A 21,400-nucleotide genomic window follows, 5' to 3' on the forward strand; every position below is an offset into this window, starting at 1 on the left:
AGGGAGAGGGTGACACAGGGATGACATGAGCAGCTCCCAGTGCAGGGGGGCGTGACCATGTGACTTCTCGTGTACAGACACATATCTGCTCTCTCAGGCTTGTGCACGAAACATCATCAGAGCAGGGAGAGAAGCTGACATCACAGGTCATGTGACCATCAGTGAAATCTGAGAAAACAGCCATTGCAGATGCAGTAAGTGCATTATAAAGCTCTTACATTTGCCTAGCTAGAAACATACAAAGGACAAAAAAATTATAATCGGACAACGCCTTTAATTATTAATGGCACAGCAGATGAACTAGGTACATGCGTCTATATATTAGACCGGCTGTTGAGACCAAGTCTGATGCACAATCCATCTATGTATAACAAAACAGATTAAGAATGAATGTCACAGCAGTGGAACAAGATGCAAAGGGTGATTACACAGAGCCTACACTGACCCTGCAGTCTCCCTATGCTCTCCCTACAGTGTCTGAAAACTCTCTCTCCAATCCCTCCCTACACTGTCCCTGAAATATCCCTATCCAATATTCTACAATTAAAAGATTGCTAAAACACTGTAACTAGCACTTGCCACTTCTCTCCCTATGCAGTAAAATGGTGGAGACTGGGCAGGATTAGGCTTTGTATAGGGCTAGGACATCACAGGGGATGGCTATTTGCTAATTGGCTGGCTGCATGGCACTATGGGTCATATAGCATTCCCTGGCTTCTTACTTTCACTTTGTCACACGTGTAGCCAGCATTTTTTAAATAAAAACGATTCATTACTACGAATCAAGAGGAAATTTGGATTTGTGGCGAAATGAAGTTTTCCTGAAATTTGTTTCACTTCGAATTGCTCAACACTACTCACTAGCTGTGCTTACTGCTGCATTTTTAAGGAGATATCTCTATCCAGAGTGGAGATATATGTAAACATACCGAACTGATGTCCCCATAGGAATAAATAGGAAAAAAAAAAAATGCAACGAGGAAATAAACACAAACATACCATGTTCACATCCCCATAGAAATGAATGAGAAAACGACCCAGTTTCAAAATTGACTTAGATGTCCCTATAAGAATGAATGGCAGACATTACCCTGCCACATAGTTAACTTAGAAACTCCATAACTAAATAAATATTTTATGGGTACAAGAAATCAAAAACACCACCAAATGGCAAATACCAATTTATCTTTATTACTAAAGTAAAAAGGTACACATTTAACAAAATAAAAACAAGGACCTGTTCTCTCCACCTGAATCTCAAAGAGATTTACCAAAAGCACCGGAAAAAAGTATATACTAAGAGGATAATAATAATAAAAGAGAATAAACATTGTATGATATTTCTACATCCCATCATAAATTACTATTTTCGCACCGCCTTAGAGGGATCACTTTACATTTTCACCACAGATGACTTGTCACATGATTCCTCACTAAAAGTGAAAAAGAAAAAAACACATTTATGTTAGGCGAAAACCAGAATAGCATACTATGTAGGAGGTTGGCAAAATATCAAAATTAGCTTCCTATACAATACCAGAATTCTTAAAGGGAACCTGACAGATCAATTATGTTATAGATACTATCCACAATATTGTTTTGATATGTTTATGGTGATCAAAATGTAGCTCTTGATCCTTTTTGTAATTTGTAAAAACGCTGAAAATGCACCTTTATTCTTGTGCTCAGTGTGTGGCTAGAAAAAAATTGAATTGTAAGGGTATTTTTTAAGTACTAATTGGTTCTTTCGCTTTAATTCTGTTCCCTTCTATTATTACAATTCTGTGTAATGATGTGCTTTTTAAATCTAGTACCCACCCCCCATTGTGCCAATAAGACTACATTCCTGAGTGATCTTAGAGACATGTGTGCTGCACATTGGAGGGAGGGGCTAACAGGTTTAAACTCTGTGGCACAGATGCATTCAGGGTAGTCCATTGAAGACTTCATTCTAGGTAGGATATAAGTATTGATTTGCCCTATTTCTTGTACACTCTGGGGTGTCATCCATGTGCTAAGACATGGCAACCGGAGTGCCACACCATACTGCATGGCCAGAGGTGATTATTTACTTTTACTATTTTGTATGTGATTTCTCTGTTTTATCTTATATTTAAATCAAACTTAGAATTTATATTTATTCACTTAGTCTGTGTAAACGTATTCATTCTCAATTCTTTTGAATTTACGTTACATTACAAAAATATCCTGTACTGCAAAGGGAATCCTGGACATAAGTTTTTATTCAATCAGATAAAATATTGAGCATGGTAGTACAGAGGTATGCTTACATGTTTTAGACAAAATGGTCCTTAGTCAATATGAGCTCATTAAAAACAAGGTGTATAAGTGAGATGCACAGGTAGCACCACCTCGAGGGTGGTGATTCAATAAGAACATACTCATATATTATTAATCTTTGCCATTGAGGTGATGATCTCTTTTTAATGGGCTCCTGAATATGTGATGGTTATGCTATGACTAAGGACCATTTGGTCCCAAACATGTAAGTGTACTTCTGTACCACCATGCTGGGTGTTTTATCCTATTGAATAAAGAAGTTTATTCAGGATTCTCATTGCAGTACTGGATATTGTCTTCCACATTTCTTCCTGCCTCTGAAGTGGTGAACTGGACTACATTTATTCACTATCTTGGATATACAACACATTTGGAAAGTCTTCAGACCATTTCACTTTTTTTTACATTGTGTTATGTTGGGGTCTTGTGCTATAATAAAAACAATTTTACATTTTTCTCAATCTATCTGCATTCAATACCCCATAATGAGAAAGTAAAAACAGAATTGTAGACATTTTAGCACATTTTTTTAACCCTTTCAGTACCAAGCCACTTTTCATTTTAAATCCCAGGCCTTTATGTGCTAATAACTTTGGAACGCATTTACTTATCCAAGCCGTTCTGAGACTGTTTTTTCGTGACACATTGTACTTCATGACAGTCATAAATTTGAATCAATATATTACACCTTTATCTATTAAAAAAATCCCAAATTTACCCAAAATTTTTAAAAATGCACAATTTTCTAAATTTGGATTTCTCTAATTTTAAAATGGATAGTAATACCTCATAAAATAGTTATTAATCAAAATTCTCCATATGTCTACTGTATGTTGGCATCATTTTGTAAATATCATTTTATTTTTTAGGACGTTAGAAGGCTTCAAATTTTAGAAGCAATTTTTAACATTTTCACCAAAATTTTCAAAACCATTTTTTTAAGCAACAATTCAGTTATAAAGTGATTTTGATGGGCTTATGTAATGGAAGCCCACCAAAATTGACCGCATTTTAGAAACTACGCCTCTCAAATTATTCAAAACTGATGTTACAAACTTTGCTAACCCTTGATGTGTTCCACAAGAATGAAATGAAAATGGAGGTTAAATTTCTAAATTTCACTTTTTTGGTAGATTTTTTATGTTAATCAATTTTTTTTGCAACACAGCAAGTGTTAACAGCAAAATAAACCTCAATATGCATTACACTGATTCTGCAGTTTACAGAAATACCGCATATGTGGAGGTAAACTGCGATATGGGTATGTGCCAATGTTCATAAGGAAAGCAGCGCCATATGGATTTTGTAGGCAGATTTTGCTAGAATGGTTTTTAGCCGTCATTTTGTATTTGAAGACACCCTGAGGTACCGCTACAGTGTAAACCCCCAAAAAGTGACCCTATTCCGGAAACTAGACCCCTCAAGGAGTATTTCAAGTTGTGTAGTGGGCACTTTGACCCATCAGGCATTTCACAGAATTAGGAAATACTTGGCTGTGAAAATGAAAAATTACAATTTATTCCAGAAAAGGTTGCTTACACCCACAATTTTCACTTTCACAAGGGGTAACAGGACAAAATGCACCCCACATTTTGTTACCCTTTTCCCCCTGAATACAGCAATACTCCACATGTGCTCAAAAATGGATTTTTGAGCACATGACAGGGTTCAAAAGGAGCACCAGAGGGCTTTTGGAGGACAGATTCTGCAGCATTGGCTTTTTGGAGCTATGTCGCATATGAAGACACCCTGAATGACCCCTACAGTGGAAACCCCACAAAAGTTACCCCATTCCGGAAACTAGACCCCTCAAGGAGTATTTCAAGGTGTGTAGTGAGCACTTTGGCCCATCAGGCGTTTCACAGAATTAGGAAATACTTGGGTATGAATATGAAAAATTAAAAAAAATTCCCGAAAAAGTTCCTTTACACACACATTTTTCACTTTTACAAGGGGAACAGGACAAAATGCATCCCACATTTTGTTACCCATTTCCCCCTTAAAACGGGAACACCCCATGTGTGCTTGTAGCATGCTGTATGGGCGCACAGCAGGGCTGTAGAGGCAAAATGCAAAATATGGATTTGGCAGGCCTGAATAATTAGACATGGATTTTAGGTGCTATGTCGCATGTTAAAAAATTCCTTAGGTCCCCAGAAATTAAAAACCCCAAGAAGTGACCCCATTTTGGAAAGAGCCCCCCTGTACGAACATTTTAAGTGGTGGAAAGTGTAGTGCATTTTCATAACTGTACAGTATTACCTGATATTATAGTCAAAATGGATACTCATTGCCTTTAATAGTGAAATCATCTCGAACCAAAGTTCTGTTATGTGGCTGAAGAGGCCAAGATAAGTTCATGACAAGTTCAGTTTGTATAAGAGTCATAGTGAATATAGAGAACATTGTATTTTAAAAGTTATTGCTAAAAGATATGTACTGTGCTTATTGCTTGTGATATTATTAAGATATTTCTCTCGGTATATAGCCAAAAGTCCCCATACTGTGGGAATATATAATGTTAGGCACCTCCATAATGCTGATTATTCTCTTAGCAAAGATGCATATTGCTAATGGAAGATCTGGCATTATTTGAAAAGAGGACTAAACCTTGGGAAGTTATATTCTGTAGTCTGATTGCCGAGCTGGATATTTTGTCATATTAATATCATATATTTTTGATTAGTCATAGGGAAATAGAGTCAAGGGATAAGATTTATTTTTACCTGTATTAATCCGTATTTTATCATGTTATAGCCTGTTTGGTAAACAGAAGATCCTAAGTTTCTCCTGGTATATAAATCATTGGTCTGTTTGTTAAAAGTATAGCATTTGCATTTTGTCATAGGTAACTTTAAGTTGTACTGTACTGGTGAGATAGTGGTGTGTTAGCACCACCGTGTGGCATATTTTAGGTATTATTTTACAGCTTCATTGTTTGTCTTTGCAATTGTATTGATTTTATATTCTTGGTTTCTATTGTGTATAATAAATTACATATATATTTTTGCAAGACAATTGTCCCTGTGTTTTACTGCTTGCACAGAACAAATTAAGATACTCGATAAAAGAACTTAGAGGCGATTATGTCCGACTGAAGGATCATATATTTTTTGTATTTTTTTTTATCCTCTCTTTTATATGAAGATTATTTTTACATAGAAGATATACGACATAAATGGAGGTCCCACTGAGATCGAGAACATTCTTTAATTGATTGTGCAAATAGTGAAGGGTTCCATATTTCTTCTTGGCTAGCCAGATTGTTGTTGACATCTGTGTATTGATTATTGATCAAAGAACATGAGTGCAACAGGCAGTGACCCGGGTAGTGGCCGTGCTACAGCAGATAGTCCATCTAACCCGGAGCAGCTGATCCATAACATTGTTGAATATATACATTCACGACTTAAATTGGATAAGGATGTTACTACATGGATTAATGAGCTTCAGGAAAGAGCCCTGGAAGAACGTAGGGATATATGGAAGCAAAGTGGCCTGGTTGATAGATACCTGACATATATTGATGTATTACAAGATAATACCAAGAGAGACCAACACCTTTTATGCACATTGCCACCTATTTTGTATGCATTGTTAGCGGTCAGTACTCTTTCACAAGATAGATCTGAGTCTATAATGGGAATAAAAACCTGTGTATACAAGATAGAAACAGAACTAAAATCCGCAAAGGCAATGATCAAGGACTTAGAGTACAAACTTGATCATAGCCATGATGCATATCAAAAGGCAAAAAGTGACTAGGAGGAGTTGCACCTCCGTTATCCCAAACTTCAGACGACAGGCAAATCAAGTCATATTGTAGTCAATGCTGAAAGGGATCTGTCTGATATTCAGGGATGTCCAGCCCCCCAAATTTTACGCCCCAACATCCAGACATGTCATCACATGCTCTTAAAGCATCCATCCCAGACCCCAAGCCACCCGAAGGTGATGGCATATTTACACAGGAGGCATCGACCCAATTAAGTCGAGCATTCCAAACTGTAACCGTCTTACTAGGTGCCAGCAACACGGAAGCCCCTAGATGTGTCTCTCCACATATTCCCCTGGAGAGAGATGTTAGGGTTAAATCATCTGTGCCATATGTGTCCTATGGAAGTAATCAAAGTGCATGTGATTCTGACAGTGATGTGGGAAAACGTGTGTCTTTTTCCCTACCACGCAGGCATGATTTTGCCTATAAGGTGGATCAGGGTCCCAGGTGACCATCATATGCTAAAGTGATCTCTAGGAAGAAAAATCTTCAGTATTCAGAAAAGGATCAGAGTTGGATAGGTTAGTGACGGCTGCCACCTCACTGTATAATATCAGTAAGTGCCATGCTACAGGTGAGAGGAGGTTCAAAAAGTCCCCAGAGAAAGATGTAGCAGAAGCTAAGGTAAACCCTAGCTTGGGATTTGAAACACAGCCACGTAAGTACCCTCAATCTACAGGACCTGTCCAAGAAGCCCAGCGACAACAGGTAGGACCCAAACAGAGAAAACCCCAAAACCTCAATGGGTCAGAGGGGGGATAATTCTGGTGCTAGGAGGTATAATTACCGTCCCTATTACAATAGGGGTCCCCAGGGATACAGGCGCTTCACTAACAGGCCCAGACAACAGAGGAAACGTAGGCCTGAACCCTCTACTTCACCTAGGAGTAGATCACCCACCAATAACCAGGGCGCGCCACAGGACCGAAATGTTTGCAAATCAAACGATCGGTTTAATCAGTTGGCAGAATAAGTGGCCAAGCTGAGCGACATCATAAGTAAGTTGTCCCAGGGGTTGCCAGAAAAACAACCTGAACCTTTTTTAGGGGCAACTCCAGGTCCCAGCTCAGCCCCATAAAGCAGACAGGGCAGGTTCAGATCCCAGGCCAACACAAGGTTATCAAGGTGGTTGAGGAAAAATCTAAATTGATTTCTAATCCTATTTTGCCTTGCAGCGTTCCTGACCCTAAAATTGTGCCCAGGGAGGAAGTGTCTAATATGTTATCTATCTTGCAGGCAACTCATGTCGATCCCTGCAATCCTGTGTCTTCTCCAACAAGTGATCTTATCGTATCAACGTCAGGCTGTGAACCGTCTATAAACTGTGACATAGTCCAGTTTTCCCCAAAGGTGGGGGCTAATACTACTGCTCCGTGCAGCAGGAATGTCAAGGATTCACCAGAGGTCGCGACGCTGCAGAGGTCACGCTCTCAGAAAGCATGAAATTAATAAACACCCTAACTTCCTATGTGATTTATTTCAGGTTGGAGGCCGATATTTTGTGGATTCTTATCTTCAAGATGAGCATATCGGGCCGATCAGGGGTTTAATTGATAAGGGATCACAGGCCACTATCTTATCATATAGTTATTTCTAACAGGTTCTGGATTTGACAGCAAAGAGGCCAAGATTGAAATCCTTCGATGCCTCTTTGATAACTGTAGGTGGAGACACTTTGCAGGTAAAAGGTACAGCATGGTTGAAATTTTAAATTGGCAAAAAGACAATTAGACATCCCACACTGATTGTGGACCTTCCATATGATCAGCTGATCATAGGAATTGACCTTCTGAAAAGGTTGAGTTCCATAATAGACTTCATTAATGAAGCAGTTTGGACTCAGGTGAAGGCACCCATTGCCTATGAATACTCTTGCAATGCACAAACCCAACGTGGTTATCATGTGATTGAAGAGAGGCCTAACTCTGTTGAAGTTCATTTTAGGAACAGTCAAACGCCAGATGTCACGATCCTGAAAAATGGTAAGCCCGAGGAAGCTGTCAACGGTGCCGCTCATATCATTACCATCCAGAAGGACAGAATCAAAAAAGTAACCTTGGATGAGGATGTATTGACTATTTCTCTTAAAGGGGAAAATCACGAAGTCGCGGACCTGGCCAAGTATACTCAATCCATGGTACCGATTGAAAAGATCAATGCCAATTTATTGATTCCCATACAGGTGAACAATATAGCCCGGGTAAAATATGCCAAGTTGGATCTGAAATCTGAAGCCAGCTACATAAGCCTAGGACTCCTAAAACAGGTCACCAATCCTAAAATGATTAAAAGTTCCTCTCCACAGGACCATTGGGTTTATGATCTGGATGAAGATTCCCAGAATCATAATGTGGTTTCTATCTCCATAGGAAGTAAGACTACAGAACACGTTTTCTTTTGTTGATTGAACCACGGCATCAGATGTATATAGGTAACGACCTTCTACACCGATTTGCCGTGCAAATTGATCTAGTCAATAATAGTCTATGGTGCAGATTACCGGGAGACCCAGAGGGGTTCTAGGATGTAGAGCAAGCCTTGGGGACAACAGATGGGGACAACAGATGTCCTATGCCGTAAGTATCATGGTTGCTGATGAGGTTAAACTCCCTGAAGGATGCAAACATTCAAGTGAAGAAGGGACAAAATTTGAAGAACGCAGATGCTTTGATCTGTTTGTCTGATTAGATGCAGCAACTCGGCCTAAAGGTAAAGACTACTCCTATGATAAACATCCACCAGGATCCATTGCATATGGTAATCCATAACATGGCTCCCCATAGCATATCCCTGCAAAAAAACACCGTAAATGGTCTAGCTATGGATTCGGATGATTATACTTTTGGATTCCAGAATCATGTCATTGGACTTATTCCTGATGAATACCTAACAGAAGAACAGGTAGTGGAACAATGTTTTTCCTCAACACCTGAGGGGTCATTCAATATCCACTCTGTTTATCCTTTCAGTTCTGAAGAAGGTACATGCCACATCGAAGAGTCATGATTGGTTTTCAACCATGAGATCGATGAAAAAGAATACGAGTCAAGCCAACAAGGAAACGATAAGGTACGCTACACCCAAAATGATTTAAAGGGAACCTGTCACCGGGATTTTGTGTATAGAGCTGAGGACATGGGTTGCTAGATGGCCGCTAGCACATCCGCAATATCCAGTCCCCATAGCTCTGTGTGCTTTTATTGTGTCAAAAAACTGATTTGATACATATGCAAATTAACCTTAGATGAGTCCTGTCCCTGAGATGAGTCAGGGACAGGACTCATCTAAGGTTAATTTGCATATGTATCAAATCGTTTTTTTTTTACATAATAAAAGCACACAGAGCTATGGGGACTGGGTATTGTGGATGTGCTAGCGGCCATCTAGCAACCCATGTCCTCAGCTCTATACACAAAATCCCGGTGACAGGTTCCCTTTAACTAGTGAGCTTGAAGAAGCTTACGAGTTAAGTCAACCTGAGATCTTTCCGGAATTTCAGGAAAGGGTGCAAGAGCAAATATCTATAGCTGACGCATGCCCCAATGAGTCAGAGCGTCAACAGCTAAATAAGCTCTTCAGAGAATTCCAGGACATGTTTGCCAAGGATTCTTATGATTGTGGGGAAACTGGTCTACATGTTGCAAGAATCCAGACAGATCTCGATGCACTCCCTGTCTTTGTCAAACAATACCGACTTCCACTGGCAGCTTACGAGTCGCTATCGGAAATCGTCAAAAACCTGGAGAGGAGGGGCATCATCCATCCGGTACATAGCTCGTTCAACCATCCTATACTTGGAGTCCCAATGGTCAATTTCATTTCAGCTCGGACCTAAGACAATTAAACAAATGTGTTTACATGTCCGGGTGGCCCATGCCATATATTGACCAAATTTGGGCACAAATTCAAGGATCCAAAATTTTTACTGCCCTTGATATTGAATGATATCTGCAAGGATATTGAATGATTAAAGTGGACAAGAGGGAACAGTACAAACTGGCCTTCACATTTGGAAAGCAACAATATGCATGGACCCGTCTACCCTTTGGGTAGATAAATGCGGGCCATATATTTGCTGTGTTCATGCATAAGGCAATGCCTGATGCCACTGAACGAGGTACCTTATCCTATGTGGATGACATCCTAATCAAAAGCATGACTTTTGAGAAACACAGTGCAGAACTGAGGCATGTACTAACCCAACTGAGAAAAGCTGGCGTGAAACTTTCTTTGCAGAAGGCTCAATGGTGTCGTGCCAAGGTTAATTTCCTAGGTCACGAAATCACTGCTTATGGAATCAAACCACAGAAGAAGGTGGAGGCAGTGATCAACACGAAGTCACCTACAAACCTTAAGGAATTGAGATCTTTCTTGGGCATGATGAACTATTCCCGTGTGTTCATAGCCAATTATGCCGAACTTACAAAACCCCTTTTGCAGTTGCTGAAGAAAGGAGTTAAATGGGAATGGAGTGAGCATCATGAGCAGGCTGTGAATGAACTCAAGGCCAAGCTTGTCCAGGCCCCATGCCTTGCCTATCCAAAGGGTGGAAAACCTTTCTTCGTGGAAACAGGTTTCACCAACAAAAGTGTGAGTGGAGTCCTTTTCCAGAAAGAGGAAAACCTGAACAAGATCATCACCTATGCCAGCAAATCCTTATCACCGGTTGAGGTAAAATTCAATAATCGTGAGAAAGCATTATTGTCAACAGTGTGGGCTTTGCAATATTTCAGGAGCTTTCTTCTACAAATGGCTATCGAATATGATATTAAAGAGTTTGCCATAATTACAGATTCTGATTATGTTCGTATTAGCTTTGTGGAGAATTTCCCCGGATGGAAAAGATCCAACATGATGAGAAGCAATAACAAGCCAGTCAAGCATGGTAGGATGTTTTCTAAGATCGACGAGATGGTTATTACCCACTGTCACACACACAGGGGGTGGGGTAGTGACCACAGAACTCCACCCTCACCCCTGTCCCTGCCTACTTGCCTCGCATTCCTAGCGACAAGGGACAACTGGACAACAAACCCTTTAGCTAGGATAGTGCAGGCAAGACAAACAACACAAACAGAAAGGTCAAACAGAAAGGTCAAAACCAAGAGAGCAGAAAAGGTACCAGAGAAGTCAAACCAGGAGAGCATGCCAAGACCAGAGGATGAGACGGACGGGAAATCGGAAGCCAAGCAGGAACAAACAAACCAGGTGAGTATCATGCAGGAAGGACCTCAATAACAGGCAATCTGCTGGCGGCAGATTGCCTGTTTAAATAGTGCACTAGTGGAGTCATGTGACGTGGCCAGCGTCACATGACTCCTGAGTTCCAATGCAGCCCCTACAGCCGAGCGATCAGCTTGGCACTCAGCCCCAGTGTGGTTCCCACAGGAAAGGGCGACGCCGGGCGCGCTGATGGCGTGAGCGTGCCCGCCTCCTGGAACCACGCACAGAGCGCATCGTGACACCCACAGTCTTACTGGAAAAAGGTAAGGGGTCATTAAAAATATCCAGGTATGGATAAGGAAGGAAATGATCTAGCAGGCTCCCTCACTAAACAAGCAGTCATCAAGGGAGAAGTCTTGGACGTGGATGACCTCATGGGAACTGTCCAAGTGGATGCAACAACAAGAAGTCAGGCCAAAAAGGAAACTGAAGCCAATTTGTTGCAATGGAGCCAAGATTCCCCTAGTGAGGATGTCATCGAAAGCCAAAAGGGGGATCCAATTATTGGTACCTTTTATAAACACATTGAAGATCCACAGAATTGTCCCATAAATAAGGAAGACTGCGATGGAAAAAGAGAAGTTACGGATATTGATGAAGGGTAAGTCCCAATTCTCGTTACAGGATGGGTTGTTGATTAGGACCTCTAAGAATAGTATCCTGCAATGGGTAGTACCCGCAGCATATCGAGGGTTGATGTTACAACATGCCCATGCCTCAACAGCTGGTCATTGATGTGAAAAGATGACATGCGAACTGTTACGGGACTACGCTTATTGACCACATATGTTGCAAGACGTTCGCACGTATTGTCAAGGATGTCTAATATGCCCTCAATTCCAGCCACAGGCACTCACTCATCGGGCGCCACTGATGACAAGCGGGATGTCCATGCCATGGTCGGAGATCTAAATTGACTTCATCGGACTAGTAACAACCTCATCAAAAGGCAACAGATACATGCTAACCGTGACTTGCTTGTTCACAAAATGGGTGGAATGTTTGCCTTGTAAAACATGCAGTTCAAGCGTATGTGCATCTCTTCGCATTAACCACATATTTTCAAGGTTTGGTCTTCCCCAACGCATCGAGTCTGATCGTGGAAGTAATTTCACTAGTGAGGTGATGACAAAGATGTGGGAGATACTGGGGGTAAAAAGGAAGTTGCATATAGCTTATAGCCAATCCATTGTGAACATTTAAAAAAAAGTTTGTCAATGAATCCAGTAAACACTGGGATGTCAAGTTGTCTTTGGTTCCCATGGCCATCAGAGCCACCCCAAGCGCAGCAACCAAACTTTCTCCCTTCAAAATGATCACAGGCAGGAAGATGGTGTTACCCCAGCATTTTCTCTACCGGACGACAGACCGCAATTTAATAAATGCTACAACATCTCATCAATATGTGGAAAATCTATGCAAGCACCTTCAGCATGCTTTTGCATTTGCACAGAAGAATTTAGAGAAAGCTGCAATAAGTGCTAAGACATACTCAGATTTAAAGACTACACAGGAGTATCAAATTTCCTATCAGATTTATCTCTATAACTTCTCTCGGGATCAAGTGAAGGAGAGAAAGTTCTTACCTTCCTGGAAAGGACCTTATGTCATCATAGACAAGTTATCCCCAGTGGTGTACAAAATAAAAATCCCTAAGGGGGGTGAAATTGTAGAAAAATCGGTGCACATTAACCAATTACGTGTTTGTCATCCTAGCTCACGACTTCGCAAGATAGAAGGAGTTGGATGAAGAGAGGTCAAGAGATATCAAGGTTTCAGCTAAAGACGGAAACCAGGATTGGTATTGTATGAACAAACATGTGTACTCAACGTGTGTTTCCTCCGTAACTAAACATCTCTTAACTTAAGGAATATGATAGCATTAACTCTTTTCTTGCAGGATAAAAAGTGAAAGATGTATGTACTCATATGTGTCATACAATATTTTATAGGCGCAAGATGCCATCACAGATTATTGCCATTGTCTATGTTATCCTAATCTTGGGGAAGGAGTTCCACACCGAGCCGATTGCTGTGCCAGGTCCTTCTTCCGGAAATATGCTGCAGGACACCATGGGGTTCATACTGACGAACAAGAGGATTCTATCCCAGAAGAAGATCTACATCAGCCTGGATCCACGCGTCTTTGTCGAGAGACAATTCAACGTGTCCGAGATCCTGGCGCCGGAGATCCAATCCTGGTATCAGATGCACATCAGATATTCCCAAGAACGGATTACGCAGATCCTGCAACAGGTGAGAAAGACCCTGACCAGAGAACAATTTTCTACAAACCAAAGACCAAAGCGATTAATTTCTGCAATTGTAGCCGCCATAATCTTTGGCGTAGTGGGCGCTGTCATTGCCACCGCCATATCAGTCACCAATTCCATCTCAATAAAGACATTGGAACTTGAGATCGGTTCACTGAAAAGAAACCTACTAAGTATTCATGCAGAGATGGAGAATCAAAAGAAACATTTATCGGACTTATATACTGTTATGCAGGATCTATGGGATGATTGAGTATCTTGACCATCCAAGTCATGCGATGGATAAGGTTCTTCAAAAAGACTTTGGCCAAGTTATGGTTGAAACAGTACAAGCTAATTTTACGCACTCAATCCTTAGAAGACTCCGTATGAAAAGCCTTTTGGACATTCCAATACATTCACATTTATAGCAATGGAATATATTGTAATGAAGGGTGATTTATAGTGCATTTTCATAAGTGTACAGTATTATCTGATGATAATATAGTCGAAATGGATACTCATTGCCTTTAAGAGTGAAATCAGCTCGAACCAAAGTTCTGTTATGTGGCTGAAGAAGCAAAGATGAGTTCATGACAAGTTCAGTTTGTATAAGAGTCATAGTGAATATAGTATATAGTTCAGATAGCCTAAGGCTACAAAGCTCCTGTTTCTGGTCAGGTAAAGCGTAACGTTTATTTCTATCATTAAAACTAATACAGAACAGGAGAAAAAGAAAAAAAGAAAAAGTGCTTTTTAAAATGTAAAGGTGCTATGTGGATACTATCGGCAGTAGATTGGGATATGATTCCCATATAAGTGCGTCCTTATTTCCTTTGGGATAATTCCCTCTTAACGCCACTTGAAATATAGCTACTGCCGCATAGAGTGTCCAAAGATAACCTCATATATCGCTTTGGAATGATTTCCTGTTAGCGCCACTCTAAGTGCAGCTGCTGCCGCTAGTGTGTCCAAGTGTGGTGAGTCTGCAGTTCTCACCACTCAGACACAATATCCCTCATGCACCTAATTTAAAAATCAAACTAGAGCTCCCCCAACATGTTTCACCACTAGATGTGGCTTCATCAGGGGATGGAGCTACTGTCAACACGAGTGCTTAGTAAATGGATGTTTATAACTGCTAGGGGTGGGCCATTAGTCATCCTCTGCCCAATCCCTGCTCGGAACTCGTGTGACAGCATGATCATCCAATCCGGTACCTTAAAAGCTTCTATTCCGTCATATGTTCGCGTCACCCCTTCGAATGCGCATGCGTCAAAACTTAGAAGATTTTTTCCTCCCATATTCATCAAAATGCCTTTTGCGCATGTGTGAGAACTTTTTATTCAATTCCCGTTTGGTCACATCAACTGCGCATGCCCCTATACTTCAAGACTTTTTCCTTTTTCTCTCCGGTATAGTTCCAAGTGTCTATTGCGCATGCGTGACTACATGACATCCGATTCTATTTCTTGAGTCACTGCTGCGCATGTCTTGGGACTTAGATTATTCACACTACCTTTTCGATTCGTCCCAGATCGTTTGACATCAGTTCTCTGTAGCATGGAATTGCGCATGCTCTACTACTTATAATATTTCTCTCTTCCTTTTCAATCGGAGTACGTCTCTGTGCATGCGCAGGTACTTTGAAATTTATACCTCATTTTTTATTGCAGCAAAACTTGCCTGGCGATTTAATTATTACCAGCATATTTTTCTTCATATGTCCCTATCCATTTTTAAGATGCATAGTCAAAGATGTATCCAGACCTTTATATGCATCCTGTTTGTATTCTGTTGCCCTATGATATTCTTCACATAATCAGATTCACCTGTATATGGGTTATTTTTTTATTATAAGTTCTACAATATTTCTAGAATTAAATTGGGTCACATTTCACAAGCACCACTGTGTATGCTTAAGGAGCCTGTATTAGTATCAAGCTATATCTAGTAATGCCTCGGTAGGGACTTAATGTTATGACATGTCTGCTGACCATATATATAGGGGCTTAATTGTTGAGGGTCCATAGTTGTACTGTCTATATGTTTTATTTTATATCTTATTATTATTCTATTTATCCTCATTTTTTAGAGGGGGGCGTGTTTTACAAGATACCGGTAAAGGATTAATTTCCTCCTTCCCTTTCTCCAGGTAAGTTTTTTTCATGTTATTTATACATGTATATATTAGTATTCACTCCAATATTTCTATATTCAAGAAATAGATTAACCCTTTAGTTTCATTAGCTGATAGCGTTATTATGTTAGTTAAGGGATTAATATGAGGTCTAGCATTAGTATAATTTTTCCTTTTTTGCAATTGCAAAAAAAAAGGGGAATAGGAAAGCATATATTCCCTATGTTTAGAGTAATCTTTATATTTTCATAATTAAATAAAAGCCGTGAATGAAAACCCTTCATTTAGTCCTTGTGGACTCATTGTGTCCAATCTATGTATCCACCTAGCCTCACTCTGTAGCAGTTTTTTATCAAGATTACCTCCTCTTGGTCCTAGAAATATTTTCTCTATTCCCCAAAAACGCAATACTGTACTCTTGTTGTTATGAAAGTACTTAATATGTCTGGCTATTGCTGTATCCTTGCCTGTTTCGATGGTACTTAGATGGCCCGATATTCGACGTCGCAATTCCTGTGTGGTCTTGCCCACATAGAGTTTTGGGCATGGACAGGAGGCTAGGTAGATCACTCCCTGTGTTTTACAGGTGATCAATTGCCTTATCTCATATCTCATAGCTGATCCACGGTATTTCTCAACTGTTCTGCCAGATTTGATTCCTTCTTCCATGAGGTGGCTATGGACCAGTTGGTCCTTGAGATTGGGACCTCGTCTGTATGTAACTGACGGATTGATGGTAAGTACCATATTAAGGTCTCTATCTGATCTTATTATATGCCAATGTTTTTTTAGGATGCTATAGATTTCATTATTATATCCATCAAAGGTCCCTATGCATCTGATGGTATCATTTCTTTTAGATGGTGTATCTTTTAAGAGGTCTTCTCTCTTTGTTTTATTAGCTCGGTTGTATGCATTTTTCAGGGATCTTTTAGGGTAACCCCTTTTACTGAACCTTTGAAGAAGCTGTTCACTCTCCCGGGAAAAGGAGGCTTCATCCGAGCAGTTGCGACGTGCTCTCAAGTATTGGCCTATAGGAATCCCTTTCTTCAGGGAGACAGGGTGCCAACTGTTCCAATGCAGGTAACTATTCGTCGATGTTGGTTTCCTAAAAACCTCCGTCCCCAACCGACCTCCCTCTGTCTTTCTTATTTTTAAGTCCAGAAACACTATCTCATGATCTTGAATTTCATATGTATATTTCATACCTATATTATTTAAGTTTAGCGTCCTGAAAAAGTGTACGGTCACCATCCCACAGGATCAAGATGTCGTCAATATATCTGCCCCAGAAAATAATGTGGCAGATATACGACGACATCTCTTCCGTGAAGACGTGACAATTCTCCCACCACCCTAAAAATAAATTTGCGTAGGTGGGGGCGCAGGACGTCCCCATCGCAGTGCCATTAATTTGTTTATAAAATTGTCCTTGAAAGACAAAGAAATTGTGCTCTAAAACATATTTTAGTGATAATAATAAAAAATTATTGTGCCTATTAAAGTTTTGACTGCGAGTGCTCAAATAATATTCTGCTGCGTGTATCCCCAGTGAGTGTTGAATGTTACTATAAAGTGAGTCGACGTCGAGGCTTGCTAGAAAAGTGCCTTCTGTAATTGTGATGTCGTTTATTTTAAGAAGGAGGTCTTTGGTATCTCTAATGTAAGAGGGTAAGGTGGTAACAAAGGGTCGTAGGATTTGATCAATATATTCGCTTACAGCCTGTGTTAAGTTGTCATTGCCGGACACAATGGGTCTACCTGGTACTGGTTTTCTATTCTTGTGCACTTTTGGTAGTGCATAGAAGGTAGAGATCATAGGGTTTTTATTGTAAAGGTATTGGTATTCTTCCTTGGTTATTACATTAGTCTGGAGGGCTTCCTGTAATAGATTTTTCAGATCGTTTAAATATTCCTTTGTAGGGTCATTAGGCAGAAGTTGGTATGTCTGCTTATCTCCTAGGAGTTTTAACACCATGTCTATATAGTCATTTCGGTCTTGAATAACTATATTGCCCCCTTTGTCACTGGGTTTAATTATAATCCTCTCATTCTTTTTTAGGTTTGCTAGGGCTTCTTGTTCCTGGGTGTTTAAATTTGGTTCGATATGTTCCTTCCTCATCTGTAATGATTTAATGTCTTGCGTAACCAGCTGTACAAAAGTCTCTATTTCTTGAAATTGTGTGAATAGTGGTGTGATTTTTGATCTAGGTTTCAAAGTGGAGAAGGGGGGGTCAGGGATGATCTGATGACCTTCACTCTCCTTCTGTAATGCTTCCAACATTTCTACACATCTCCTTTCCTTCTCATACAATGTACGAGCATCATGTTCTTCTTTTTTATGTAGAGCCAGTTTCCGTGCGAAGAGGTTCACATCTTTAATCCAAAGGAATTTATCACATTGGGGGACCGGAGCAAAGGTAAGGCCTTTGGATAGAAGTAGTTTTTCTGATGGTGTTAAAATGTAATTAGACAGATTAATAATCTGTTTTTCATCTAATTCTTCATCTTGTGTCCTTACAGCTACTTGTTGTAGCCCCATCTCTCCCGGTCCCTCAATTGAACCCCTGTTTGTCCTAAAAAAAAGGGGGGCAATATTTATGGTCTTCTCTCCCGCATTGATTGGGGGAGGATGTGCCTGGGTAGATGCTTGTGATGTTTGTGTTTGATACATAGTCTGGCCCTGGCCTGGAATCCCAAAGGAAAAGGGTTGAGTAGAGACAGATGGATAGAATAAAGTAGATGTGCCACTGGGATTTGTTGTTGTAGTATTTCCATCTACTATACCCTGTTTTGCTATTGCTCCCCCTGGGCATAATTGAGATTGATCACGTCTCTCAAGAGATGATTTTCTAGGGGGATATTGTCTTTTTTTAGTTTTACGTTTAATGCCCTTAGGGCGATTCCCCTGTCCAGTGGAACTATAGCCTGATCCCTCTGTTCAAGATCAACAAAAAATAAAGAAAAATATAGAAACCCTACAACACGAAATAAAGGAAAGGAAACACGTCATCTACCTAAGAGATCGTACCGACTTTGAAAGTAACCGAGTATATATCTGGAAGAATAATAGGATTAATAACCGTAATCCACGTAGAACATATAGGGAGAACTCAGAAACAGAAACCTCTGGAACAGAGGGATCAGGCTATAGTTCCACTGCACAGGGGAATCGCCCTAAGGGCATTAAACGTAAAACTAAAAAAAGACAATATCCCCCTAGAAAATCATCTCTAGGGGGATGTCGTCGTATATCTGCCACATTATTTTCTGGGGCAGATATATTGACGACATCTTGATCCTGTGGGATGGTGACCGTACACTTTTTCAGGAATTTTCATATGAAATTCAAGATCATGAGATAGTGTTTCTGGACTTAAAAATAAGAAAGACAGAGGGAGGTCGGTTGGTGACGGAGGTTTTTAGGAAACCAACATGACGAATAGTTACCTGCATTGGAACAGTTGGCACCCTGTCTCCCTGAAGAAAGGGATTCCTATAGGCCAATACTTGAGAGCACGTCGCAACTGCTCGGATGAAGCCTCCTTTTCCCGGGAGAGTGAACAGCTTCTTCAAAGGTTCAGTAAAAGGGGTTACCCTAAAAGATCCCTGAAAAATGCATACAACCGAGCTAATAAAACAAAGAGAGAAGACCTCTTAAAAGATACACCATCTAAAAGAAATGATACCATCAGATGCATAGGGACCTTTGATGGATATAATAATGAAATCTATAGCATCCTAAAAAAACATTGGCATATAATAAGATCAGATAGAGACCTTAATATGGTACTTACCATCAATCCGTCAGTTGCATACAGACGAGGTCCCAATCTCAAGGACCAACTGGTCCATAGCCACCTCATGGAAGAAGGAATCAAATCTGGCAGAACAGTTGAGAAATACCGTGGATCAGCTCCATGCGGGGACTGTTCTTTTTGTAGGTATGTTCCACGCATTAAAAAATATATTAACCCTGTGCATAAAAAGGAGTATGAGATAAGGCAATTGATCACCTGTAAAACACAGGGAGTGATCTACCTAGCCTCCTGTCCATGCCCAAAACTCTATGTGGGCAAGACCACACAGGAATTGCGACGTCGAATATCGGGCCATCTAAGTACCATCGAAACAGGCAAGGATACAGCAATAGCCAGACATATTAAGTACTTTCATAACAACAAGAGTACAGTATTGCGTTTTTGGGGAATAGAGAAAATATTTCTAGGACCAAGAGGAGGTAATCTTGATAAAAAAAACTGCTACAGAGTGAGGCTAGGTGGATACATAGATTGGACACAATGAGTCCACAAGGACTAAATGAAGGGTTTTCATTCACGGCTTTTATTTAATTATGAAAATATAAAGATTACTCTAAACATAGGGAATATATGCTTTCCTATTCCCCTTTTTTTTTGCAATTGCAAAAAAGGAAAAATTATACTAATGCTAGACCTCATATTAATCCCTTAACTAACATAATAACGCTATCAGCTAATGAAACTAAAGGGTTAATCTATTTCTTGAATATAGAAATATTGGAGTGAATACTAATATATACATGTATAAATAACATGAAAAAAACTTACCTGGAGAAAGGGAAGGAGGAAATTAATCCTTTACCGGTATCTTGTAAAACACGCCCCCCTCTAAAAAATGAGGATAAATAGAATAATAATAAGATATAAAATAAAACATATAGACAGTACAACTATGGACCCTCAACAATTAAGCCCCTATATATATGGTCAGCAGACATGTCATAACATTAAGTCCCTACCGAGGCATTACTAGATATAGCTTGATACTAATACAGGCTCCTTAAGCATACACAGTGGTGCTTGTGAAATGTGACCCAATTTAATTCTAGAAATATTGTAGAACTTATAATAAAAAATAATCCATATACAGGTGAATCTGTATATGTGAAGAATATCATAGGGCAACAGAATACAAACAGGATGCATATAAAGGTCTGGATACATCTTTGACTATGCATCTTAAAAATAGATAGGGACATATGAAGAAAAATATGCTGGTAATAATTAAATAGCCAGGCAAGTTTTGCTGCAATAAAAAATGAGGTATAAATTTCAAAGTACCTGCGCATGCACAGAGACGTACTCCGATTGAAAAGGAAGAGAGAAATTTTATAAGTAGTAGAGCATGCGCAATTCCATGCCACAGAGAGCTGATGTCAAACGATCTGGGACGAATCGAAAAGGTAGTGTGAATAATCTAAGTCCCAAGACATGCGCAGCAGTGACTCAAGAAATAGAATCGGATGTCATGTAGTCACGCATGCGCAATAGACACTTGGAACTATACCGGAGAGAAAAAGGAAAAAGTCTTGAAGTATAGGGGCATGCGCAGTTGATGTGGCCAAACAGGAATTGAATAAAAAGTTCTCACGCATGCGCAAAAGGCATTTTGATGAATATGGGAGGAAAAAAATCTTCTAAGTTTTGACGCATGCGCATTCGAAGGGGTGACGCGAACATATGACGGAATAGAAGCTTTTAAGGTACCGGATTGGATGATCATGCTGTCCCACGAGTTCCGAGCAGGGATTGGGCAGAGGATGACTAATGGCCCACCCCTAGCAGTTATAAACATCCATTTACTAAGCACTCGTGTTGACAGTAGCTCCATCCCCTGATGAAGCTACATCTAGTGGTGAAACATGTTGGGGGAGCTCTAGTTTGA

General features: G+C 40.1%; 1 protein-coding gene across 1 annotated transcript in view; it reads right to left on the reverse strand.

Annotated features, from left to right (window-relative positions):
- Nucleotides 1-1,371: 1,371 nt before the first annotated feature.
- ZNF511 (zinc finger protein 511) overlaps nucleotides 1,372-21,400 on the reverse strand; it is a 282,393-nt gene continuing 262,364 nt past the window's right edge. Inside the window, exon 5 of the mRNA XM_040437473.1 lies at nucleotides 1,372-1,433. Coding sequence (XP_040293407.1) covers nucleotides 1,394-1,433 — 40 coding nt within the window. The 3' untranslated portion in view covers nucleotides 1,372-1,393. The remainder of the gene's footprint in view (nucleotides 1,434-21,400) is intronic.

The sequence above is a fragment of the Bufo bufo genome, chromosome 6 (genome assembly GCF_905171765.1).
Source record: "Bufo bufo chromosome 6, aBufBuf1.1, whole genome shotgun sequence".
In the NCBI taxonomy this organism is placed as follows: domain Eukaryota; kingdom Metazoa; phylum Chordata; class Amphibia; order Anura; family Bufonidae; genus Bufo; species Bufo bufo.